Consider the following 27,972-nt stretch of genomic DNA (forward strand, 5'->3'; position numbering starts at 1 on the left):
GTTGAATGTTTTGAATTCTCCCTCCATAACTGTTAAGTAGTAGCTTCTAAAGTCCATTCAGTGTCAGAACTTAAGCTTGTCAGAACAATTGGATATACAGGATATAATTTTGTTATTCAAATTTTGTGCGACAGTTAATATGTTTCTCTTTGGTCTTTTTGTTTCTAGATTCCAAGAACATGTTTAATAATCTACTTGCTTTGGTTTTTCAAATCTTGATATTTCTTCTTAAATCACATCATCACTAAATTTTTTATTAGTAGCATTTTGCTCCTTGTAGTTGTGGTTCAATAAATATTATTCTATCTCTCAATAAAGAACAGTGGGGCAAATTTATGTCGGTGAGAGCTAATGCACTTATTTGGAGGGACATTTAATATAGGGTTTGCTTGTGTTATAGGTTTTGAAACTGTATGAGCTGCAGACAAACTCCTGTAAATATTTCTGTGAAATCAATATAAAAACAGTATGGTAGATTTTTGGCCTTGAAAAATTTAATGCTATTTGGCTATTAAAATTTGTTGACATGAAGTACATAGAAACGTTTTAAAGGAGTTATAAATATTTACGTGACATGAAGTCAGTGACCTGGCCTTTTTTTTCGGATTCAGGTAGTGGTCAATGCTTTAAGATTCGGACTGAAATGACTCCACAGAGGCTGGTATCCCATCACCAAGTCACCATTTATTTACATGTGGAGAGTCCTTGACACTGACCCAGGTCCCTCAGAGCTAGCTCTCCGAGTGAACAGAACCTCTGACACTCCTGTTTAAATCGGTCAGCTAGGGCTTCCTGAGTGGACCAGATTAACAGCTCCAATCAGGGAATTAATATTCTGAGGTCCAACTGACTGACATCATTCCAGCCACTACACAGCCCACATGTTTTCTTTTGGAATTCTGTTGCTGACAGGGCTGGATTGTTGAGCTATGCAGATTGTCGCTAGGTTCAAATGAATTGGATTTTGACTAAAAATTGATCTATGCTTTTTCAAGTGAATGTGATCTTATATTGATTTAAGTTCCAGAAGGGAAAATGTTGTTGTAAATTGGAATAAATATTATGGCTTTGCCTGTGAGAAGTACTTTGGAATGTTTTTCCATGTTAAGGATGCTATCCAAATGCAAACAATTTTTTACTGAAAGGCTTATGTATAAAGAATAGCAAAACAAGTTTGAATTGCTGAAGTCTGTGGATGGGTAGTCTTTGGGAATATTAGTTGACAACAGCAGTAATCTTCCTCCCAGAAGGCTCCGTGGAGCATCTAAGTACATAAAGAGCTCAATGACCTGTGGGACAAATAGGGATAATGGGATGAATGTTCTCTTCCCATGATATGCTCTGTTGTGTGTATTCAAGTATCATTCAGAGAATAAATTGGGTACCAGCGCCCAATTCTATAACTTCTGATGCTACACTCTCATTTTCCTTCAAGGGAACAATACGAACTAACGTTTTGAGATCCTTGCTATGTCATAAACATATGCTAATGGTGGTGGAGGGGAAGGGGTAGTTCAGATTATTTTTCTGGATATTTAATCGTCACTCTGTTCAGGGATTTTATCACAGACCTCTGGAGCATGTCAGACTTGAACCTAAGCCTCCTGACTCAGACATAGAGACACTACCACTCTGCCAGGAGCCCCCCCCCCGCTCCATAATTTGGTCAGTCAGTTTTTCTCTTTTCTCAAAGCAAATGTTTCAAACTGAATTGAAGCTGGGAGATGATTGGAGTTTTTTTTTAAATTTTTACTGTATTTCTGAAGAAGTAATAATGAAGATTCCCTGTTAATTCCCAGGGTTTCTCGATCTGTCTTGGTAGCTTTTGCCAAGTTTGACTTTACAGTGCTGCTGTGACTGGAGATTGATGTGTTGTTTTATGCTGTTGTACAGGAGAAATTAATTTTTTTGTTTTGTAGAATCACAACATTTGTCCATAATATTAAATTTGGAGATGCCAGTCGTTTCATGTTTGGCAGCTGTCATCAGATACCTATCTGAATTCAGATTGGAGAAGGTCCTACATAATTTGAGGTGAGCTTGGAAAATCATTGGACACGTGTTTTCATTTCTTTTCAGCTTCACAACAACACTTGAGCTTATTGCAATCCGATCATGTTTGTAGTTTCTCCAGGACAATTAGGGATGAGCAATAAATACTGGTCTAGCCTGCAGCACCCACATCCCATGAATGAATTTTTAAAAAAAGTCAAGGACAAAATTCCCTAATGACTTGTTCATTAAGTACACTAATTGTTATATTTACCCATTCAGACTCATAGATGTTTACAATACAGCGAGAGGCCGTAAACTCTATTGTATTCATGCTGGTCTACAAAAATCTGACTATACTCATCCCATTTTCCAGCTCTTGGCCCAGAGTATTGGAGGCAATGGCAATGCAATTAAATGTATAAATACTACTTTGATTTCCTGGAGGATTTCTGACTCTAACCCTTTCAGGGATTGAGTTACAGATTCTCCTCATCATCTCAGTGAGAAAACCCTCCTGAACTCCCCGCTAAGTCTTCTATCTCTCACCTTCAATGTTTGCCTCCTGATTATTGACCCTTGCACTGATGGAAAAAGTGTCTTCCTAACCACCTTAGAGAGAGTTCAGAGGAGATTCACTAGGATGTTGCCTGGGCTGTAATGAGAAGAGACTAAATAGGCCATACAGTTTTCCTTAGCCTTCTCTGCTCTAAGGGGAGTGGGGGAGAAAGCTAATTGAGGTACAAAATTATGAGGGACATAAATAGGGTACATTGGAAGAAGCTACTCCTCTTAGTAATGGGGTCAATAACCAGGGCACATTGTATTATGGTAAGGGGTAGGAGGTTTAGTGAGGGCTTAAGGCAGATTCTCTTCACCGAGGGAGTCTCTGGAATTCACTGCCTGATAAGTGGTAGAAGCAGGAACCATTGTAACATTTAAGAAGCATTTAGATGAGCACTTGAAATGCCATAACATGCAAGGCTACAGGCTAAGTGCTGAAAGTGGGACTAAAATAGATTGACCAGTGCTCGGCATAATGGGCTGATTGGCCTTTTTCTGTACTGTAAAACACTCTGTCTCTCACAATCTTCTACATCTCTATCAGGTCCCCTCATAACCTTTCATAACCTTTGTTGGTCCAAGAGAGAGAACCCTAGCCTTTACAATCATTCCTCATGGCTCGAACTCTGCAGCCCGGTAGCATCCACGTTAACCTCCTCGGCACCCTCGCTGGTCCAATCACTTTATTCCTATGATGTGGTAATCAGAACCGCACAAAGTACTCCAGATAACCATAACCAGCACTTTGTATAGTTCCAGCATAATGTCCCTGCTCTTGTATTCTATGCTTTGGCTAATAATTCCATGTTTTCCTCGCATACTGTCCAGCAAAGCCCCAGATTTGATCCAGGACTGAAATGAGTCAGATGATGGTTGGGCCAGTTGCAATTGATTTCTGCACTCGTGAGATGAGGCATAGGAAAATCCACTAGGGCTAGCACTTTTGTTCATTGTCCAGGGATTCACGATGAAATGTGTGATTGAGTACTACGGACAAGGTTAGGCTTAAGAACACTGACTTTCTTACCCATGAAGAAGTTTTATTTGGCCACTTGAGAAAGGCTATGGACAGAGGCTGTCAGCCATGTAATGTTGCTTGCCACCCATTTGCAAAGGACACATTCTCACCCTCAGAAGTGGTGTCTTACCATTCAGTTATTTTACTTTTTTCTCTAATAAAGCATCTGAATGTGTGTAAGTTGCTACAAAGTTGTAATATTAGTGTTTCAGTGTATGACTTTGCTTGTATGATTTGTAAGTTTTTTACTCTGCTGCTAATACATAATTGAAATAGTGGCAACTGAACCCTTGCCTTGTTTATTAACTAGTGTTATTTAATATCAGCTGTAAAAACAAAACTAATTGGATTTTGAATCAATATGTAATGGAATACAACCAAATCCTTGTTCTCTTGTCAAAAATGATCAAATACTTACTCTGAAGCAATGCAAATAAAACCACAAATTATGAACTTGAAATAAAAAAAGTGGATTTGAATTCAGCAGCTTTGAATATTGATCACTATGGTGTAGCAGTTTCTTAAATGTAGGTGATGAAGACATTAAAAAGCTCTAAGCCAAGTAATTATTCTGCCTGATTATCAACAACCTGTGATGTTTACCACATTAAAAATTCAATTTTAACCTAAATGATTTTCAGATTTTGTTTTTGTCCCTAAGTGAATATATCTTTCCTGCAAAAGCATGCAGATGACTGGAATTAGCAGGAATCTCGATGATTGCGAGTGGATTTGGTAATTAATTGTTGTCCTGGGCATGTGTATTGTTAAAATCACCCATCATTATTGCTGTACACTTCCGACAGAAGTGGTATTTTATGATATTCTTTGTCGGTACATGTTTTGTTACAGGACTATACCCATACAGATTCCAGAGCCATTGAGCTTTTACAGCACGAGAGGAGGCCCTTTGGTCCATTGTGTCCGTGTTGGTCATCAAACATCCATGTATTCTCATCCCATTTCCCAGCACTTAGCTCATAACCACATATGCTATGACATTTCAAGTGCCCATAAAAAGAGTTCTTAAATGTCTTGAGGGTTTGCTGCTCCACCACCCTTTCAGGGAGTGAGTTACTTATGCCCAAAACCCTCTGACTTAAAAAAAAATTCCTTAAATCCCCTCTAAATTTTCTCCTTGCCTTGAAACAATGACAAAACTAGAAATTGCTGGAAAAACTCAGCAGGTCTGGCAGTATCTGTGGAGAGAAAACAGAATGAACATTTCAAGCCCAGTGACCCTCCTTCAGAACTAAATGCTGATCCTGGACTGGTCCCGAAACACTAACTTTACAGGTGGCCTAGAGGATTATAGAAATTGCAGAGGATTGTTTATAAAGGAAATTGGGTTCTGTTGTCCTTAAAGTACCAATAAAATGCTTTGAATTTTCCTTAATCTTTTTTTCTTCATGTTCCCTCTTTGCTCACTGAATTCCTTCTTTATGCAACACTCTGCACTTTCTACGGCATCGAACCTTCAGTGTCTGCCATAAGCTTTCGTTGCTGTTTTATCCGATCCAGTATTTATCTTGACATCCAGGGTTCTTTGTGCTTATTGGTTCACCTTTATGGGAATATGTTGGCCCTGCGCTCTCACTATTACCCTCTTGAATATTTCTCATTGCTCTGATGAGGGGGTTCCTGTACCTTCTTGATCCTATACCTACCTCATTTGCAGCTCCATCCTCCTGAAACTGATCATGGAACAAGTCAGAAGACCCTAACCTAAGGAACGTGATTGCCTTCTGGATAAAAGTCTGAATCTTAGATATTTTTTGGCTCAGTTTGAGTCATAGAATCATAGAGGTGTACAGCACGGAAACAGACCCTTTGATTCGACTTGTGCATGCCGACCAGATATCTCAACCCAATCTAGTCCCACCTGCCAGCACCTGGCCCATATCCCTCCAAAACAGCCCCAGCCTATTCAACCTCTCCCTTTAGCCCAAATCCTCCAACCCTGACAACATCCTTGTAAATCTTTTCTGAACCCTTTCAAGCTTCACAACATCTTTCCAATAGGAAGGAGACCAGAATTGCATGCAGTATTCCAACTGTGGCCTAACCAATGTCCTGTGCGGCCGCAACATGACCTCCCAATTCCTGTACTCAAAACTCTGACCAATAAAAGAAAGCATACCAAATGCCTCCTTCACTATCCTATCTACCTGGGACTCCACTTTCAAGGAACTATGAACCTGCACTCCAAGGTCCCTTTGTTCAGCAACACTCCCTAGGACCTTACCATTAAGTGTACAAGCCCTGCTAAGATTTGCTTTCCCAAAATGCACCACCTCACGTTTATCTAAATGAAACTCCATCTGTCATTTCTCAGCCCATTGGCCCATCTGATCAAGATCCCGTTGTAATCTGAGGTAACCTCCTTCGCTGTCCACTACACCTCCAATTTTGGTGTATTCTGCAAATTTACTAACTGTACCTATTATGCTCACATCCAAATAATTTATGTAAATGATGAAAAGTAGTGGACCCAGCAGCGTTTCTTGTGGCACTCCACTGGTCACAGGCCTCCAGTCTGAAAAACAACCCTCCACCATCACCCTTTGTCTTCTACCTTCAAGCCAGTTCTGTATCCAAATGGCTAGTTCTCCATGTATTCTAAGATCTAACCTTACTCACCATGGGGAACCTTGTTGAACGTCTTACTGAAGTCCATATAGATCACATCTACTGCTCTGCCCTTATCAATCCTCTTTATTACTTCTTCAAAAAAATCTCAATCAAGTTTGTGAGACATGATTTTCCACTCACAAAGCCATGTTGCCTATCCCTCATCAGTCCTTGCCTTTCCAAATACATGTACATTCTGTCCCTCAGGATTCTCTCCAACAACTTGCCCACCATCAACGTCAGGCTCGCTGAACTATAGTCCTGTAGTTTGTCCTTACCACCCTTCTTAAACAGTGGCACCACGTTAGCCAACCTCCAGTCTTTTGGCACCTCACCTGTGACTATTGATGATACAAATATCTCCGTAAGAGGCCCAGCAATCACTTCCCTAGCTTCCCGCAGGGTAGACCTGATCAGATCCTGGGGAATTATCCAGTTTTATGCATTTCAAGATATCCAACACTTCTTCCTCTGTAATATGGACATTTTTCAAGATGTCACCATCTATTTCCCTACATTCTATATCTTCCACGTCCTTCATGCTGCATGTTCTTGCATAGACTTCCCCGTGAGGCTTGGTGAGTTTTCTCAACATATTTAAACAAACTCCCCTTATTGTCTACTTCCATCACTCCCATAACATGCCTTGTGTTGGATTCCAACCCTGTCTTACCAGTTCCCAGAACAACTTCTTATTCAGTGGATACCCCAGAATTCACTGCATCTGTGCCATTTTTAAATGGCACTTGTGCATCAGGACAAGTCGTGTCAGGCTGTAGCTGTCCTGGATGATTCCTGACATTGTGTTGGACGTGGAAGATAAAGGGTATTTGTACCCAGTTGTTCAGGTATGGACCTGGAAGTCTTGCTGGTTGGGATGATGCAGAGGCAACACTTCCTCTTTTCCCAGGAATGGTGTAGAAACCAGGCTATGCCAGCTTGGTCTGAGATTGACAACCAGGCCAGAGTGTGTTGACCAGAAAGTCTCCACTCCATGAGCTGGGAGTGTGTCCTTGAGTGCACCGTGTCCTTGCAGCAGCATGACAATGACAGTTGCTGGAGCAGCCTGAAATGTAGAAGCATCCTGTGTGTGGATTGGGCATGTGTCATCAGGGTTCTTAGAGCCTGGCACATATTGGATGCCAGTGCCTGTAGATGTGGGGCTCATGTGGCCATTGCAAATGGGGTATACATTGACATGTTGGTACCCAGCATCAGACATAGAGGTCCTTTTGGAGTAAGCCAGAAGTAAGCAGTCACCACAGCACAGTTTGCACTGGTGGACTGATAATTGTGGTCCTGTACTGCCTCCCGAAGGACAATACCAAGTCTCTACTTTGTAATTACTGTAAAGAAAGTGTGTGCATTTTGCACAAACCTTTTATGGGGCTGAACTGGTGTGGTTTTGAACCAGTAGACAGTTTGACAGGTTATTCTGTACATTGGCTCAGCCTGTCTCCTAGTTTATGTGCTTTGACATCCTAGCTGCTGGTTATGACTGACTTTCTAAAATAAATCCAAATTTTGCATCTTCACAATTGACCAGAAACTGAACTGAACCAGCCATGTAACACCAACTACAACAGCAGATCAGAGGCTGAGAATTCTGTAGCTCATAACGTTCCTGAATGGCTACTAGCTTCTTGAATGTTGTTGAACTGTATCCCCCTTATTGGCACCCTATCCACCACCTTAAACTTAATGCATCCACCACTGATCTCCAATAGTGGCAATATGTATCATTCACAAAGTGCACTGATGAAACAAATCAGGCCTCCATTGATCTTTCAAACTGGTGCCATCTATCACCAAGAAAGATTGGCAATTGACATGTGAGAACATTAGCATCTTCAAATTCCCCTCCAAATCATAAAATATCTTGGCTGGGAACTATATTGCAATTTCTATGCTATCACAGACTTTGTCTCTAGTTGGTGCTGCCACCTCCCACTGGCTATAGCAGTAAAAGAAGTTTGCTCACCACTACTTTCTCCAGGGCACTAGGGATCAGCAATAATTGCTGCTGTAGCCAATGATGCTCCTATCCCATGAAAAGAAAAATAGAGCTGTCTGAGTAGACTTTGGACTGACCTGTGGCGCTGAAGATGGCATTGTGGTCCTGTAAACCTGTGAACTATACTGTAATAAAAGCCACAATGTATGAATGATCAGATGGATATTGTAAGCAGTTTTGATCTCACTACCCAAGAGACAACACTTCCCAGAGAGGGTGGGCAGTATGGATTCACTCGACTAATACCAGGGATGGCAGGACTGACCTATCAAGAGAGATTGATTCAATTATGCCAATATTCGCGAGTGTTGAGAAGAATGCGTGAGGATCTGTTTGAAATTCTAATGGGGCTGCACAGATTAGACGCAAGAGCAAAGCATGTTTTTCCTAGTTTGAGATTCTAGAACTAGGGGTTATGCTGACAGGATCAGGGTGATCCATTTAGGACTAAGATGTAAACATTTCTTTGCACAAAGGGTAGTATGAATTTACTACAAAAGGTACTGAACATGTTTCAGAGAGAGATTAAAACATTTTTAGATTCAAAAGGCATCAAGGGGAATGGGAAAATTGTGAAAATATGGCCTTGAGATAGAGGATCAGCCATTGAATGGGCTGAATGGTTTACTCATGCTCTTAGTTTCTATGTTTCTATAAAATGTGCAAGATGTAAATTTAATAGTCTAGTTGGATAAGCATGGGAAGCTTGACAGTACTGTGTGCTAGGGAGGTGCACTTTCTTTTTCTGTTGAAATTGAGACTTTGGGTTTCTTCTGAAATTCAACAACTAATGTGTGCTTGGAGTCCTTTTAAACTTCCATTAAGCTAACTTACCCTTTTAGCTGCCCAACCTTTTGTAAGTTGAGAGTAAATGAGGAGTATACACTGCATAATGGGCACTGGTCTTATGGATTTCCTGGCAGCTTAGCTCGGAGGAGCTTAGGATTGGTTCTTGGTGAACTAGAAACAAGTGACTGAGTGAATGAATACAGACAGAAAATGTCTTAAAGAAGCCCCAAAGGAGCACTAGTGTTTGTACTGTGAGGTTTTGACCAGATAACAGAGAAATGATAGATGTATGTGTGTTTTTCTGGGCATGTTCAACAATTATTTGTGACTGTTTGTTTCACCCTCTCCAGTAAATTGAGCAAATTTTCTGAGGACTCCACATGCATGTCAATCAATGGAACGACCTTGAAGAACTTGGAAATTTTACAAAACCAGGTACGAGTAAACTGTCAAAAGAAATGGTGTATCTCATTCCCCTCAAGCAGCAATGGATGGATTATTGTTGGTTAACTTGGCAATGAGCCAATGAATGGAATCTCCACAGGTTTGAATTGTATTCTTGTCTCCCATTGACTCACCACATCCCGATTTCTTATATTAAAGTATTCACTTGTTTATCAATTTCACAGTCAACCAAATGCAGCAACGTTCACGAGGAATGTTTGTGTGACTTATTATTTTGTTTAGTAAATGCAAATACCAGGAACCCATCGATAGCTGTCATTGCTTGCTGAATCTAAGGTGATTACTCTGCCATTGGTCTGCGAGGGGACATCCCTTGGTTAAGGGTGCAATGTGTAGCATTGTTTGTGTCCCTCCCCAAAAAGTTAAGGAGTGTGTACTGAGGCTTCAGTGGTGAAAGTTAGCTGCATAGGTGCCCTGGTTGGTCCTGAACCTGTTTAACAAGGACCACCCTTGCTGTGCTAATTCAAAGCCTGCCATTTGACAATCTGGAATTTGTCTCAAGAATCTAAGTTTGTGATTTTCTGGGTGCCATGTCTAAGTGGCCACTATTGATCTTTAAATCCTGACATTTTGTATTTGCAGGCGAGTCAACACTGCAGCTTCACAGTGGAAATCTGACATTGCACCCTTCTCAGTTACACACTTATTCTTCCAGTAGGGGCTAGTAGTTATAAGTAAGATAAACGTTTCCATCAAGTAAGCATGGCTTTGAAATCAATCAAGACATCTTAGCTTAGTTTTGATCAACTAACTTATCATAGGTTGAGGATTCAATCTAGCTATTTCTCCTTAGCTCAGACTGGCTGAACCAATTGGATGTCCTTGGTTTTGAATAATTACTGTGTATATACAGTGCAACCTTACTAATATTCAGATTTGAACTTACACTTTCAAGTTTGGGAAGTTTGACTTTATAGTGAAAATTCAGATTCACCTTGCTGAAAAATTGCCATGTTTGCTTAACTTTTCAATTATGTACTAGGAATTCAACCGAAGGGTGATAGGGAAAGAAAATGCAAAACAGAGGTTTCTTTGAAAAGTAAAATTAAAATTTGCAAAATCTAATGTCTAATCTTTCTCTGGGCAGACCACCGGCACGACAAAAGGTAGTCTACTTTGGGTACTTGATCATGCCCAGAATTCCTTTGGGAGGCGGCTTCTGAAGAAATGGGTGGCACAGCCTTTAACAAAAGCAAGGTGAGATTTAGTTTGTTATCCAGTTTTGAGACTAATTGAGAGTTGGGTTGAAGCTAGATGATTGAATTCACTGGAATTAAAATTCAGAATAAATCCTGGAAGTGCTCTGTAGTTTTATGACTACCTCAGTATGATGTATATTTATGACTACCTTCATGTGATGCAGGTTTAAAACTATCTTTGTGTAGTGTAGGCTCATGTTTACCTCAGAACAATGTGGATTTGTAATCACTTAATGGGATGCAGGCTTATGATTACTTTGGACTGAGAAGGATAAGGATTGTGATTGATCTGCAATCATTTTAAAGACGTGCTTCAAATTTTTTTAAGGATTGATGCAAACAACTGAGTTGGTAACTTTGGGCATTAATACAGTTGCATGTGGAGACGATTAACCTCTTAATGTTTTAAGACCTACGTTAAATATGCTACACCTCATGGCAGTTGTGTGTACATGCCTATGAGAAGGGCAATTGTAGTCGAAAACATTTGTAGGTGGTAGGTATTTTGGCAGTCCAGATCATTTCACTAAAAACTGTTTCTTTTATCCTGTTTATGATGAACCCAGTCTCCTTTTGTGCTGTACAATGCAGTCTAGTGAAAATTCTTCTTTTTATCAGTAACAGTCTGTTGTGGGTGGAATGATTTTGTTTTCAGCAGTGTTTTATAGAGGATAAGATATCTGCAGAAGAGGCTCTTCAATGTTTCTGCTTTATTGTCATTACGGCCTTTGTCATAGTTATATAATAATAGCAGCTTGCTTACAATTTAAATTAATTTATGTTTAAAGGATTGAGAAAATTGTGTAAGAACTGATCATTAGATCTGTCTACTGTTTCAGCTAGGGAAGTTGCTCCAGTTTCTTTTGCATACCAAAGAAAACATTTATATGTGTGGATGTAAAATGTTGCATACAGCGATGGACTACAAAGAGAATTGTGTTTTCTCCATAAGTATTGCACAATAGGCAAATTAAAACTTGGAGAGGTCCACTCATGCAATAACTAGAGATTGCATCTATTTATTTTAAATTTGTTATTATCTACAATCTTATGGCACTTTTGAAATTAAGTCAAATGTATCTGGAAGTAGCTCTGCATGGTGTAACTTGCTTTGCTACTTGATTATCTCTTTTGGATTGAATGAGTGGAGAAGCCAGTGATCTGACCATATGACAGATAGAGTTGAGAGTGTGTTGCTGGAAAAGCACAGCAAGTCAGGCAGCATCCAAAAAGCAGGAGAACTGGCAAAGCCTCTTACAAGGATGACAGGTAGAGTGTCAGCTGTTGGATTTAGACATTTGTGTCTCTATTGCTGATCCGATCAGAAGAATTGATTCTGTGGAGAGCAACAATGAGGAAATCAGATGTGAGGAGATGAGAAAAGAATGTGATAAAATCTCCAACTTTGAAGACTTTATGCAAAAGAAAACAATGGGGCAAAACAGCTAATTCAGTATCTTGTGAGTCATCATTCCATAGAAACTCATGTGGACCAGCCAACAAGAACAGGCAGTGCTAAGTATCTCACTTCTTGACTCCCTGAAAATCTAATAAATTTCATTCAGCATTTGTAAGATACATGTCAGAAATGTGATGCTGAACAGTGAATGTTTCTCGATAAAGTGGCCGCAACAGCATTTGAAATTTGACACCATCTGCATCAAAGCATCTTCGAATGTGTCCCTGCTACAGGAATGAATATCCACATTGCTGACGTCAATTCATGTATTATTTACTGAACGTATGCCAAAGGTCCACTAGGAGGAAGTGAGGACTGCAGATGCTGGAGACCAGAGTTGAAAAGTGTGGTGCTGGAAAAACACAGCAGGCTAGGCAGCATCCGAGGAGCAGGAGAATCGACATTTCGGGCATAAGCCCGAATCATTCCTGAAGAAGGGCTTATGCCCGAAATATTGATTCTCCTGCTCCTCTGATGCTGCCTGGCCTGCTGTTTTTTTCCAGCACCACACTTTTCAACGTATGCCAAAGGTCTATTAATGTAATTTTGACTACTCTCCTTCCTTTGCAATGTTTTTATTGCAGTAGATGTGGCAGCATGGAGGAAAGACCACTATCTTGAATTCACTCACCAACTGATTTGGACATGTATTGTTACTTAGGAGAAAGTGAGGACTGCAGCTGCTGGAGATCAGAGCTTAAAAATGTGTTGCTGGAAAAGCGCAGCTTCCTCAAGAAGGGTTTATGCCCAAAATGTCGATTCTCCTGTTCCTTTGATGCTGCCTGACCTGCTGCGCTTTTCCAGCAACACATTTTCAAGCTATGTATTGTTACTTCTCCATTGTCACTGGATCAATATCATTGAATTCCCTACTTAATAAAGTTTTGGAAATAATGTGAACACAAGTGGTGCAGCAGTTCAAAGAGAAGTACCACTATCACCTTTTTGGGGGGGCAAATGAGGATTGTCTGTATTTTGAGAACCAATCTAATTTAGTTACAAAGTTGAAGCTTGGAACAAGGAAGATCATTAACATGTTAGTTGCTGATTTTTTTATGATCAGAATTGACGAGATGATTACAGATTTGTGCTGCTGTTCAACTTTAATTTCAACTCTTAAATCCCTTGACACAAAGTCAAAGTGAACTAATTAATTTTGCATGGATTTTGTTGTCTGTTGGTACCAACTTTGGTTCATTAAATCATTTTCTAACTCGGTGTCAAATTGACCTCGAATATTGTATGCCTGATTTTCGTTTTCAGGACTGTAGGGATGTTCTTTTTTAGAGGCTTCTTTTATATATTTTCTGTATGACCTTCATGATTTTAGTGATGTCTCATTATAATGCAATCCATTAAACACGGAGCATATGCAGTAATATTAACTGCAGCTACAAGGGTAAATAAATCTCCATTTTCTGTACGATGCAAAATCTGTGAATGCTTTTTAATTTGAGTGTGCAACTCATCCTTTGATTGCATGAAAGTTAGAAATAACTTTCAATCAGAATTGCATCAAAAAATTATTGCTGTTGTCAATTTGTGATGACTGCATTGTGTTTTTAAGCATCTCCATTCCTTTCAAGCATGAATATACTCTTTGAACCACAATCCAGATGTGAGCAATATCAGTGTCCCATTTATATCACAAAGCACTACTAATTTGCTTCCTGATTAAAATGTAGCGATACAGCCTGGAAGGAATTGTGTTTCTGCGAGAGGCAGCTGGATGTACTTGTCACCTGATTTCTTAGTTCATCTTCGCCTGATTTCCAGCAATAGAACTGTTTAGCTTATTATAATTTTTTTTTGAGTCATCATTGACTTTCTTCAATTCTCTCTTTGCACTTCAAGTGAAATTAATGCTCGTTTGGATGCAGTCACTGAAATTCTGTCATCAGAATCCATTGTCCTGTCAAAGACCGAAAAGCTCCTGTCTAAGCTCCCGGATCTGGAGAGAGGAATCTGTAGTATTTATCACAAGAAGGTACATGAACAAAATACTCTTTAGAGGAGTGTATCACTTTTGAAAACAATCATTTGGTATTGTAAAATTTAAGTATTGCTGACAAAAGACGCATTTTGTTGAAGCTTTTCAACTTGTTGTCATCAGAAAAATTCACAAGAATACCAATTCAGAGGGAAACCAAATGTGAGGAGAATGCTGACTGGTTGAAAAGTAGACAATGATTAGTAGAGGTCTTGATATGGAGAATGTACCAGTGAGCAAATGTCTGGAAGTTAACAGCCAAGCTATGTTTAAATTTTAAACCAGGCAGATAGAGTCTGGCTCTGGTTAGTCAGGCCTGAGAAATGAGCCAGTGAATGGCTGTCACCTATTTTGTTGAGTTGTAGCAGAAGCAGTGTTTATAAATGTTCTTTCTGTCTGTAGCAGTGGCCAACTTTCATTTTCTGATTTTATAGTCCAAAAGGAAAACAAGTGGTCCCTCACACGGATTCACTGATATGAGTGACCCATTTGGCCCACAGACCTTGTAATGGTGCCAAACATTCACGTTACACATGAAAATAATTTTTCAAATGTAATTCTTTGTGTGTGGTGCATGTGTACACTATGAACCTGACTGGCAATCCTAAATCCATTGTCAGTGAACTTCCTCACACATTCAGGATTATCCAGCAAATGTTGTCCAGTTGCAAAATCACATTTAATGTTGGACACTATGTTGTGAGTTTGGCAAGTGCAGGGTGAATGGTATGTCAGTATCTTGCTTGTTATGATCAGAGATAATTAACTTTATAGACCAAAAATCCAGATCCAAAATGATTGGGAGTTACTTCTCACAGTTCTTTTGATTTTAGCATGACATGACATTGGCTGCACAGCAATGGTTGATATTCAATTCCGAAGCTGATCAGGTGACATTTTCTTGTATTAAAATTATTTTTATTAAGTCTCTCTAAGTTTTACAATCACAGAGTGAAATAGTGAGTGATGCTTCTTGTTTGGATGTATGTGTAAAGATTCAGCTAGACCAATCCAAGGCTGCTATTAGTCAGGTTTCTCTGAACTCAAAAGATTCCTGGTGCCACTGTCTAAGTATCTATTTGAATGCAATGGAAAGTAACATGGACTTGTATAGCCGACATGTATACCCCACAATCCCACTTGATCTTTCCTTGCAGAGAAAAGACCTTTTTTTCAGTTCTGTAGCTTTCATTTTCTAGTTGAGAGTCCAAAAGGAAGACGTGATCCCTTGCGTGGGTTCACTGATACGCAGGATTCAACTTTGATATTACTGATCCATTCAATCTCATCTTGCATAAACGCCTTCAGTCGTGGGACTGTGTCACACCTCAGTATCCTTTATCAGTATCGTTGGAAAATAAAACTGTATGACCTTGGGTTTAATATACACTTTAACAAATCCAGTAGATAGCTTACCTCTTCTAATTTATATATTGGTTGAAATAATTCAACAGCATGTAGTGTATAATCCTGAATGTGTGAAGAGTTATGCTGAAAGCCAAACTTTTTTATTCATGAGATGTGAGTGGTTCTTGCTGGGCCAGCATTTATTGCCCATCCATCATTACCCAGAGGCAGTTAAGAGTCACCCACATTGCTGTGGGTCTGGACTCATATGTAGGTCAGACCAGGTGAGGGTAACAGTTTTCCTTCCCTAAAGGACATTAGTTAACCAGATTAATTTGTCTAGTAATTGATAATGGATCCATGGTCATTATGAGACACTTAATATCAGAATTTTTAAAATTGATTTCGAATCATGACAGGATTTGAACCCAGGTTCCCAAAACAAAAATCAGGCCTTTAGGATTGTCAGTTGGGCTCAAAGTGTGAAAAGCTTCTGTGTATTGGAAGTTATATATATTAATACACAGGCTGTAAAAAATATGTCCATTCACGGCAACCGTGGCAATCACTTGCTGTTGTTTTTTCCTGATCAGTTCAAGTTGAAAAGCTTTTGAGAAATTTTTTTTTAGTAATATTCTTTGTAAATTATTAGGAAGAAGCAGAGAGAATAATCTTTGTGTGTATGAGTAAGTTAGTGCTGTGGAAGCCTGCTCAGCATTGAGATGTTATGAAAATTGTGACTTTGAAATTTACTGGGACCTTGGTTTAATTTGGATGAAACCCTGGTTTTTGCATGATCGTAAGGTGCAGGTAGCAGTGAAATGTTTTGACTTTTTGAACTGTAATTGGATATCCTTTCAGTTAAATACAAATGTTCTCAGTGTTGCTGATGACTCACATGGTCTGGCTGAAAGTGAACCTTGCAATGAGAAACAAATAGGAATTCAAGTGTGCATGTTATTTTAGGCAAGAATTAAGTGAAAATAAAAATACCAGGAATATCTAGCATGTCAGTGTGGTGAAAATAACAGAAAACCCCATAGCTGGATGTGTTTTGGTGCCCAACCCCACAGTACACTTAAACAGGGACACAGAAATGTACCAGGTGATGGGATCCTGACCTTAGTAGTAGAATTGAGCCTTGTCACCACTAGAACATAGAACACAACAGCGCAGTACAGGCCCTTTGGCCCTCAATGTTGCGTCGACCTGTGAAACCAATCTGAATCCCATTTAACCTATGCTATATCATTCTTGTTTATATGCCTATCCAATGACCATTTAAATGCCCTTAAGTTTGGCAAGTCTACTACTGTTGCAGGTAGTGCGATCCATGCCCCTACTACTCTGAGTTAAAAAACTACCTGTGATATCTTTCCTATTATCCAACACCCCTCAATTTAAAACTGTGTTCTCTAGTGCTAGCCATTGCCATCCGAGGAAAAAGGCTCTCCCTGTCCAATCTATCTAATCCTCTGGTTATCTTATACGTCTCAATTAAGTTACCTCTCAACCTTCTTCTCTTTAACAAAAACAGCCTCAAATCCCTCAGCATTTCCTTGTAAGACTTTCCCTCCATACCAGGCAGCATTCTAGTAAATCTCCTCTGAATAATTTCCAAAGCTTCTACATCCTTTCTATAATGCGATGACTAGAACTCTACACAATACTCCAAGTGTGGCTGCACCAGAGTTTTGTACAGCTTTAGCGTGACCTCGTGGTTCCGAAATTCAGTCCCTTTACTAGTAAAGGCTAACACACCATATGTCCTCTTAATAACCCTAACAACCTGAGTGGCAACTTTCAAGGATCTATGTATCTGGACCTCAAGATCTTTCTGCTCATCTCCACTACCGAGAATCTTACCATTCGCCCAGTACTCTGCGTTCCTATCCTTTTCTTCACAAATACTGTCTGACACCCAATGTGGTTTCAGACTTGGCTAATTTCTGGCTTGGGAGGACGCACGCTATCCAGTTGAACACCATAGGAGGGCTCCAGAGACTGCACAGTTAATCAGTGATTGTCCAGTCTTGAGAGATTGGTTAGAGATGCTATCACTTTTGCAGGCCAGAGAGAGACGGTGTCTCAAGACAGAAGTACAGTACCCTTGTACTGACTAATATATGTACTCAAACATTAGTCGTGTCTGCCAAATCATTATTATTGAGGGAACATGGTTCAGTTATATCTCTTGTGGCTGGAGGTCTGGTTGTTTCACCTTTGCAAATGCAGGTTTGGCGAATTGGGGGTTATGTATGTGATGGTGGTTGGCGTCAATTTCAATGAGAACTGCTGGGCGGATCTTAAAAAAAAAAAGCCCAAGCCGCGTTCTCCTCCAAATCCCAGAACCTGTCACAGAGGTGGGACTCCACTCTGCTAGGCTTTCATTCTGCCCCAGCATGTCAAATTCCAGTTGCGTCAAAATTATATTGCCTCAATTTAATACCTTCTGTTTGTGGGTTTGGTCCCCCACTTCTGAGCTAGCTTCTTCCAAAATTTCTCAGGAGGTGGAACCATGATGGTCAATAGGAACAGTGGCTGGCACTAGAACTGTGGGAGCCCCATCTGGAGTCCTGCCTTCTCATCCAAACAAAAACTCCACTTGGCATTTGAGTTCTTTGAACCTTTGACACAACTCCAGTAAATGGGCAAATTTTATAGAAATTCTAATCTTTGAAACATTAATTTAACATTGTTGTGCTATGATGTCCTAAGTGTTTTGTGTTTCATTATCTCCCTATGACAGTTGTAGACCCAGCTACAAATTGAGAAAGAGATGAAACAGCACACTTCCAGACAAATGTCATCCAAATTACTAATCGGTGAAATAATTCATGCTTCATGTAAAACAGAAATTATGCAAAAGTAATTCACTACTTGTTGACCTGCTTCCCATCTAAGATGTAAACCAGTGTAGGATAACCTTTGCAGTTTGGTAATGCAAATACTGATGAAACTGATTATTTTCTGAAAGCTGTTTTGTGTAACTGTAACAGAGCAACTGACAGCATGACTTTTGACTCTTTCATGGGACTTTATAAAACTTGAATAGGGCTAATTCTATGTAAATAGTATTTTGCCTCTTGAATCCAAGGTTTGGATTTTATTAGCCCTCTGGGAATGTGCTGAGATATGGGGGAGAGGGGAAGTCTGTAAAATGGCAAGGTAAGGATAGAGTTGGAGTGCCCATTGTTTTTCTACTGTCGACAACTTTGCATGAGGTGGGAAGCAGGGCACAAAAAATTTGAACAGGGGAAGGCCATTCAGCCTCTTGTGCCTGCCGTGCATTCATTATGATAATTATACATTTTGTAAAGAAGATAGAAAAGTAGATTGTTCTGTATCTACTTTTAAGAAGGCAGTAGATGGTGTGCTCGCCCTGAAGCCAATTGAGTTTCTAAAGTGGTCATTAAAGGGCCTCTTCCAGCTGTTGCTGGAGATGGTTACAGGTCCTCCACCTCAGGGGAAAACCAGCAGGTAAACTCTGGTGCCTCTTTAGTCCACAGTATGATTACTCCTTCCACAATGGCCCCACCTGCCCTCCTCAAACATCACCTAACCCACTCTCCCTTCTCCCCGTCTCACCAGTGAGTCCTCAGTGAATGCATGTAATTAAACATAATTCTAATAAATATGCAGATAACACCCATTTCTCTTTCTTCATTTATTCTCCAAAGAGTAGTCAGTCTCAGTCCTGAGTTGACTCATTGAAGGGGAATGCTCACCACTTGGATAGAGATTTCCAAAGATTCATCATCCTCCAAAAAGCATCTCAGCACCAATGGGCTGACACTTTATTATTCGGCCAGAGAAATCAGCATCCCAGCATCCACCCTGCCCAGTTTCAATGACATCATGTCTTGTTTTGGTAAATCCCAGGAAGTATAGGTCAATTCTGCTCAATCTCTCAATGGGCAATCTTTGGGAATGAAGCTGGTGAACTTTTGTCACATTCCTCTAAAGTAATTCTAGCCTCATACAATAGTTACAGCTACCTGACGAAGGAGCAGTGCTCGGAAAGCTTATGCTTCCAAGTAAACCTGTTGGACTATAACCTGTTGTGTGATTTTTAACTAATACTTGACACATCTGCTAATTCTTTGTAATGTGCATAGGATTCCAAATTCCTCTTGAACTATTTGTCTCTTCACATTCTAAGAAAAAAATCTGTTTTTTTGTCTTTTTTACAAAATGTATAATGTTGCATTTACCTATGTTGTATTTAATCTGTTAACTTATTCTCAGTCATAAGCTATGTAAACAAATGGTGAAAATCACAACTGACCTTGGAGAAACCTCCGTATTGGAAGATACTTATTGCAGAGCAAGAACTAAGTGTTTTTAGTTTAAAGTATAATGATACCTTTTTTTTTTGTAAATCTACAATAATGAGTAGGGTGTCTTTGTAATGTTTATATGTTTTATAGAGATCGGTCTCCAGATTAAACTTGCATAAAAATATGAGACATAGATACCAAGTTTCCCCAGAGTAGTATTTTTAGAACAGTAAGACTGTGCTATTTTCTAGGGGTGTGTGGATTAAGATGCAAAGATGGCCTTTCATAGAGTGATGTGCTCTTCCTGCCAGAAGTGGGATATTAGGGAGAATTTCAATGTCCTTGGCGATTATGTCTGCATGAAGTGTGTATAATTGTGAATCCTATCGGATTGCATGGACCAGTTGGAGTGGCAGTTAGAGGCATTGAGGAGTCTACAGGAGCTGGGAGAGGGTGATGGATGGCACTTTCAGGAAGGTAGAAAAATCGCAGATACAGATGGATAGATGAGTTACTCCAGGAAAGGTAAGAGAGGTAGGTGGGTAGTGCTGGAGTCTCCTGTGGCTATCCTCCTCTCAAACAAGTACTGCCATATTTCTGGTACTGAGACAGGCGGTACTGTAACGAGGGGTACATCAGGTTCCAAGCGATTGATTGTGATAGGGGTTTCTCTAGTCAGAGGCAGAGACAGAAAGCCAACAGTGAGACAACAGAATGGAGTATTGTCTCCTGGGTTCCAGAGTCAAGGATGCCTTGGAGAAGATGCAGAACATTCTCAAATAGAGCAGATGAATGTGCGGCTGAGGAGCTGGTGCATGGGAAAAGGATTCACGTTGTTGGATCATTAGAATGTCTTCTAAAGGTGAATGCACCTGAATTGGAAGGGGATTAATATACTGGCAGGGAGACTTGCCAGAGCTGCTTGGGGTGATTTAAACTAGTAAGGAGGCTGGAGGAGCTCAGGGAGATAGTGAGGAAAGAGATCGGTCTGAGGCTGGTGTAGTTCGTAAAAACAGCGAGCAAGGCGAGTGGGAGCAAAGCAGAGAATGAGGTAGGACTGATAGATTAAACTGTATTTATTTCAATGCAAGAGGCCTGACCAGTAAGGCAGATGAACTTGGGACATGGTTAGGAACATGGGCCTGCAATATTATAGCAATTACAGAAATGTGATCAGGGATGGGCAGGACTGGCAGCTTAATGTTCCAGGGTATAGATCCTACAGGAAGGGTCAAAAGGGGAGCAAGAGAGGAGGGGGAGTGGTGTTTTTGATTGGGGATAACATTATAGCTGTACTTAAGGAGGATATTCCAGGGAACATGTCCAATGGAGTTAACAATTTGGAACAGAAATAAGAAAGGGATGATTACCTTATTGGGATTGTACTATAGAAGCCCAATAGTCACCAGGAAATTGAGAAGCAAATTTGTAAGGAGATCTCAGTTATCTGTAAGAATAATAGGGTGGTAATGATAGAGGATTTTAACTTTCCAAACATAAACTAGGGCTGCCATAGTGTTAAGGGATCAAATGGAGAGGAATTTCAGGTGTACAAGAAAGTTTTCTTATTCATTTATGTAGATGTACCTAGTAGAGAACGAGCAAAACGTGGCAATAAGGCAGGGCAGGTGACTGAGATGTCAATGGGGAAGCACTTCGAGGCAAATGATCATAATTCTATTAGTTTTTAAATAGTTATGGAGGATAGATCTGGTCTAAAAGTTAAATTTCTAAATTAAAGGAAGGCTAATTTTAATGGGAATAGGCAAGAACTTTCAATATTCTGGAGTAGTGGTGCTGGAAGAGCACAGCAGTCAGGCAGCATCCAAGGAGCAGTAAAATCGACATTTCGGGCAAAAGCCCTTCATCAGGAATAAAGGCAGTGAGCCTGAAGCGTGGAGAGATAAGCTAGAGGAGGGTGGGGGTGGGGAGAAAGTAGCATAGAGGGTGAGTGGGGGAGGGGATGAAGGTGATAAGTCGGGGAGGAGAGGGTGGAGTGGATAGGTGGAAAAGGAGATAGGCAGGTAGGACAAGTCCGGACAAGTCATGCAGAAAGTACTGAGCTGGAAGTTTGGAACTAGGGTGAGGTGGGGGAAGGGGAAATGAGGAAGCTGTTGAAGTCCACATTGATGCCCTGGGGTTGAAGTGTTCCGAGGCGGAAGATGAGGCATTCTTCCTCCAGGCGTCTGGTGGTGAGGGAGCAGTGGTGAAGGAGGCCCAGGACCTCCATGTCCTCGGCAGAGTGGGAGGGGGAGTTGAAATGTTGGGCCACATGGCGGTGTGGTTAATTGGTGCGGTGTCCTGGAGATGTTCCCTAAAGCGCTCCTCTTGCAAGGATGCCTGCCTTGAAGAAGTTTTCCTCCTCTCTCTACAAGAATCTCAGGGAGTCCCTCTCCCACTGCAACTCCCAGGCCATTTCCTCTGCTCTGAAGCTCTTCAACCATGTCGTGAAACGAACTCGTTACCACAGCCACATTTGCTTCCTCAGTGCCTGCCTCCGTAACCAACTCATCCCACACGGACTCCGGACCACCTTTAAACCAGCAGAGTTTGGACCTGAACAGGACAAACAGTACAGACTACAGATTCAAAAACACCAGCAACAGTTCTCCTTCAAGATCCTCCGCTCCACACTTGCAGCAATGAGCCGGCACCTAACCTCTCTACAGTCAGCCCTGCCTCAGCTGAGGGCCACACTCTCTCAGAATTGCAAAGGACCCCTCCCTTACTATAGCCTCAGGAGAATTCATACTCTCAACACACAGTATTTCAACTCCATCTCAAACATCAAAAATTGTAAGTACAACAAACTTTAATCTACCCACCTCCATAACCAGCACTCCTCAAACATTCCAGAAGATTCCCCTGGCCTCAGAAACTATCCAGACGCCATTAGCCATGCGGCTGCCACCCCCAAGCTGATTGATGATGTAACTTCCGCCCCCATCATGACCACTTCCACAACCACTTCCACCCCTCACAATTCCTCATGCATCACATGTGATATCACTTCCGCCTCTCACATCATCGTTGATGCCACACGCTCAGTGACTTCCGCCACCCCTACTGCCGTGGTCACCACCACTTCTGCCCCCACCAGCGACACTCACCTGCATTCTGCTGACACGCCCCCTCACAGATCCCACTGTCACCATTCCCGGCCCCCAGAACCCTGAGGGGAATACCACCCCTGCTCATGACTCCACCCCCATTCTCCCCACCATCACACCCATTCCAGTTACAGGCTCCGCCCCCACTCCCAGCTCCACACCCACACCAGATCCCAGCTCCCAGCTCCCAGCCCTGCCGAGTTTTCACCATCCCCCCCAGACCTCCCCCTCACTGAGAACGAATGATCAGTCCTCAGCAAAGGACTCACCTTCATCCCCCACCGTCCACGCATCAATGAATTTAATACATGCCGTGACCTTGAACAATTCTTCCGTCGCCTCCGTCTCCGAGCTTACTTTCACAATCAGGATTCCCGCCCACCTTCCGAGGACCCCTTCACCCACCTCCAACACACTGCATCCACCTGGACACCTCGTGCTGGCCTATTATCTGCCCTCGTCCTCTTCATTTCCAACTGCTGCTGGGACATTAACCGCCTCAACCTGTCTACCCCCACTCCAACCTCTCACCCTCACAACGCGCAGCCCTCCAATCCCTCTGCTCCAATCCCAACCTCACCATCAAGCCAGCAGATAAAGGGGGCGCAGTGGTAGTCTGGCGCACTAACCTCTGCACCGCTGAAGCCAAATGCCAACTCGAGGACACGTCTTCCTACTGCCCCCTCAACCATGACCCCATCCCCCATCACCAAACCATCATCTCCTAGACCATACAGAACCTCATCACCTCAGGAGATCTCCCACCCACAGCTTCCAACCTCATAGTCCGGGAACCCCGCACTGCCCGGTTCTACCTCCTTCCCAAGATCCACAAGCCTGTCCATCCTGGCCGACCCATTGTCTCAGCATGCTCCTGCCCCATTGAACTCATCTCTACCTACCTCGACACTGTCCTATCCCCCCCAGTCCAGGAACTCCCCAAATACATTCGAGACACCGCCCATGCCCTCCACCTCCTCCAAGACTCCTGTTTCCCCGGGCCCCAACGCCTCATCTTCACCGTGGATATCCAATCCCTCTACACCTCCATCCACCATGACCAGGGCCTCCAAGCCCTCCGTTTTTTCCTCCCCAGATGTCTCCAACAGTACCCTTCCATCGACACTCTCATTCGTTTGGCCGAACTGGTCCTCACCCTTAACCACTTCTCCTTTGAATCCTTCCATTTCCTCCAGACCAAAGGGGTAGCCATGGGCACATGTATTGGCCCCAGCTACACCTGTCTCTTTGTTGGCTACGTAGAACAGTCGTTCTTCCGTAATTACACCCACCTCTTCCTCCGCTACATTGATGACTGCATTGGCGCCACCTCGTGCTCCCGCGAGGAGATTAAGCAATTCATCAACTTCACCAACACATTCCACCCTGACCTTAAATTTACCTGGAGCATCTCTGACACCTCCCTCCCCTTCCTGGACCTCTCCATCTCCATTAATGACGACCGACTTGACACTGACATTTTTTACAAACCCACCGACTCCCACAGCTACCTGGATTACACCTCTTCCCACCCTACCTGTTGCAAACATGCCATCCCGTGTTCCCAATTCCTCCGCCTCCGCCGTATCTGCTCCCAGGGGGACCAGTTCCACCAGATGGCCTCCTTCTTTAGAGACCACAATTTCCCTTCCCACATGGTTAAAGATGCCCTCCAACGCATCTCGTTCACATCCCGCACCTCCGCCTCAGACCCTACCCCTCCAACCGTAACAAGGACAGAATGCCCCTGGTGCTCACCTTCCACCCTACAAACCTTCGCATAAACCAAATCATCTGCCGACATTTCCGCCACCTCCAAAAAGACCCCACCATCAGGGATATATTTCCCTCCCCACCCCTTTCTGCCTTCCGCAAAGACCGTTCTCTCCGTGACGACCTGGTCAGGTCCACGTCCCCCGACAACCTACCCTCCCATCCTGGCACCTTCCCCTGCTACCGCAGGAATTGTAAAACGTGCGCCCACACCTCCTCCCTCACCTCTTCCCTCACCTGTAAAGGAGCCTTCCACATCCATCAAAGTTTTACCTGCACATCCACTAATATCATTTATTGTATCTGTTGCTCCCGATGCGTTCTCCTCTACATTGGGGAGACTGGGCACCTCCTAGCAGAGCGCTTTAGAGAACATCTCTGGGACACCCGCACCAATCAACCACACCGCCCTGTGGCCCAACATTTCAACTCCCCCTCCCACTCTGCCGAGGACATGGAGGTCCTGGGCCTCCTTCACCGTTGCTCCCTCACCACCAGACGCCTGGAGGAAGAACGCCTCATCTTCCGCCTTGGAACACTTCAACCCCAGGGCATCAATGTGGACTTCAACAGTTTCCTCATTTTCCCCTTCCCCCACCTCACCCTAGTTCCAAACTTCCAGCTCAGTACTTTCTGCATGACTTGTCCGGACTTGTCCTACCTGCCTATCTCCTTTTCCACCTATCCATTCCACCCTCTCCTCCCTGACTTATCACCTTCATCCCCTCCCCCACTCACCCATTGTACTCTATGCTACTTTCTCCCCACCCCCACCCTCCTCTAGCTTATCTCTCCACGCTTCAGGCTCCCCGCCTTTATTCCTGATGAAGGGCTTTTGCCCGAAATGTCGATTTTACTGCTCCTTGGATGCTGCCTGAACTGCTGTGCTCTTCCAGCACCACTAATCCAGAATCTGGTTTCCAGCATCTGCAGTCATTGTTTTTACCTCTAAGAACTTTTAATAGTTGATTGGGTGTGGATACTTCCAGGTAAAGGGTTGGCTGGAAAGTGGGAAGCCTTCAAAAATGAGATAACGAGAGTTCAGAGACAGTATGTTCCTGTTCGGGTGAAAGGAAAGGCTGGTAGGTATAGAGAATGCTGGATGACTAGAGAAATTGAGATTCTGGTGAAGAATAAGAAGAAAGCATATATCAGTTTTAGACAGCTTAGATCGAGTGAATCCCGAAAGAAGTGTCAGAGCAATGGGAGTAAACTTCAGAGGGAAATCTGGAGGGCATAAAGGGGGAATGAAATAGCTTTGGCAAGTAGGGTTAAAGAGAATCCAAATACATTAAAGGCAAAAGAGTGACTGAGGAGAGAATAAGCCCCCATAAAGATCTGCAAAGCTGCCTACGTGTGGAACTGCAGGAGATGAGTGAGATACTAAACGAGTATTTTGCATCAGTATTTACTGGGGTGAAGGATATGGGAGCTAGACAATGTTGGGAAATAAATTGTGATATCTCAAAGTGTCCATATTACAGATGTCTTAAAACGCATGAGGGTGGATAAATCCCTGGGGCCTGATGAGGTGTACCGTAGAACGTTGTGGGAAGATGGGAAGTGATTGTTGGGACCCTTGCTGAGATATTTGTATCATCAATAGCCACGGGTGAGATGCTTGAAGATTGGAGGGTGACTAATGTGGTGCACTATTTAAGAAAGGTGGTGAGGAAAAGCCACAGAACTATAGACTGGTCAGTCTAACATCGGTGGTGGGCAAGTTGTTGGAGAAAAGTCTGAGGGATAGGATGTACATGTATTTGGAAAGGCAAGTACTGATAGGGATAGTCAACATGGCTTTGTGTGTGGGAAATCATGTCTTAGTAACATGGTTGACATTTTTGAAGAAGTGATGAAGAGAATTGATGAGGGCAGAACGGTGGATGTTGTCTATAAGGATTTCAGTAAGGCATTTGACAAGGTTCCGCATGGTGAACTGGTTAACAAGACTAGATCGCATGGTATACAGGAAGAACTAACCATTTGAATACAAGATTGGCTTGAAAGTAGGAAGTTGGAGGCTATGACCAACGGTATGCTGCAAGGATTGGTGCTGGGTCCACTGCTTTTTGTAATTTATATAAATAATTTTGGATATAGGAGGAATGGTAGTACATTTGCAGATGCCACCAAAATTGGTGGTGTTGTGGACAGTGAAGAAGGTTATCTCGGACTAAAACAAATGAGATCAGGACTTACACTTAACGCTAAGGTCCTGGGGAGTGTTGTTGAACAAAGAGACCTTGGAGTGCAGCACCATTGATTCCTTGAAAGTGGAATCGCAGGGCGGTAGAGTAAGGTATGCTTGCATTCATTGGTCAGTGCTTTGAGCATAGGAGTTGGAAGGTCACATTGTGGCTGTACAGGACTTTGGTCAGCCACTTTGGAATACTGTGTTCACTTCTGGTCTCAAACAAAAGCAGAAATTGCTGGCAAAGCTCAGCAGGTCTAGCAGCAACTGTGGAGAGAAATCAGAGTTTCAGATTGGATGACCCTTCCTCAGAACTGATGTGTTCACCTCTGGTCTCCCTGCTCGAGAAAAGATGTTGTTAAACTTGAAAGTGTTTGGAAAAGATTCACAAGGATGTTGTTAGGGTTGGAAAGTTTGAGCTATAGGGAGAAGTTGAATACGCTGAGGCTATTTTCCCTGGACTCTGAGACTGAGGAATGACCTTACAGAGGTTTATAAAGTCATGTGGAGCATGGATAAAGTGAATAGTCATGGTCTTTTTCCTAGGGTGGGGGAGTCCATACCTAGAGGGCATAGGTTTAAGGTGAGAGAAGAAAGATTTAAAAGGATCCCAAAGGCTAACTTATCCATGCAGAAGGTGATGTGTGTATGGAATGAGCTTCCAGAGAAAGTGGTGGAGGCTGGTACAACTACAACATTTTAAAAGGCATCTGGATGGGTATAGAACAGGAAGGGTTTAGAGGGCTTTAGGCCAAATATTGGCAAATGGGACTAGATTAATTTAGGATCTCAGGTTGGCATTGATGAGTAGGATCAAAGAGTCTAATTCCATTCTCTACATCTGTATGATTCTATTTAGTCAGTCTGTAATCCTTTGCAGCCTCTTTGCATCCTCCTTACACCTTTTCCACCTAGGTTTGTGAATGCAAATATTGAGTTTGCCTGAATTATTCCCCAGTTGACAGCCTTTTCCACTGTGGGAAGTTGGACTGCATTTCTTGCATTCTATCCAAACTGTGGATAATCATCACCAAAATACTGCTTACTGCTGCAACACTCACAAGCCACTGTGTCACAGTAATCTTAAGAAAGATGATGTTTCCTCTGGTTTCATTATAAAGCATTGCTGGTGAACTCTTGCTTCACA

General features: G+C 42.2%; 1 protein-coding gene across 1 annotated transcript in view; it reads left to right on the forward strand.

The window, feature by feature from the left end:
- msh3 (mutS homolog 3 (E. coli)) overlaps nt 1-27,972 on the forward strand; it is a 274,896-nt gene that overhangs the window by 79,170 nt on the left and 167,754 nt on the right. The window contains exons 10-13 of the mRNA XM_060843997.1: nt 1,920-2,034; nt 9,359-9,443; nt 10,561-10,670; nt 13,986-14,118. Of these exons, the coding sequence (XP_060699980.1) occupies nt 1,920-2,034; nt 9,359-9,443; nt 10,561-10,670; nt 13,986-14,118 (443 nt within the window). The remainder of the gene's footprint in view (nt 1-1,919; nt 2,035-9,358; nt 9,444-10,560; nt 10,671-13,985; nt 14,119-27,972) is intronic.

The sequence above is a fragment of the Hemiscyllium ocellatum genome, chromosome 2 (assembly GCF_020745735.1).
Source record: "Hemiscyllium ocellatum isolate sHemOce1 chromosome 2, sHemOce1.pat.X.cur, whole genome shotgun sequence".
NCBI lineage: Eukaryota > Metazoa > Chordata > Chondrichthyes > Orectolobiformes > Hemiscylliidae > Hemiscyllium > Hemiscyllium ocellatum.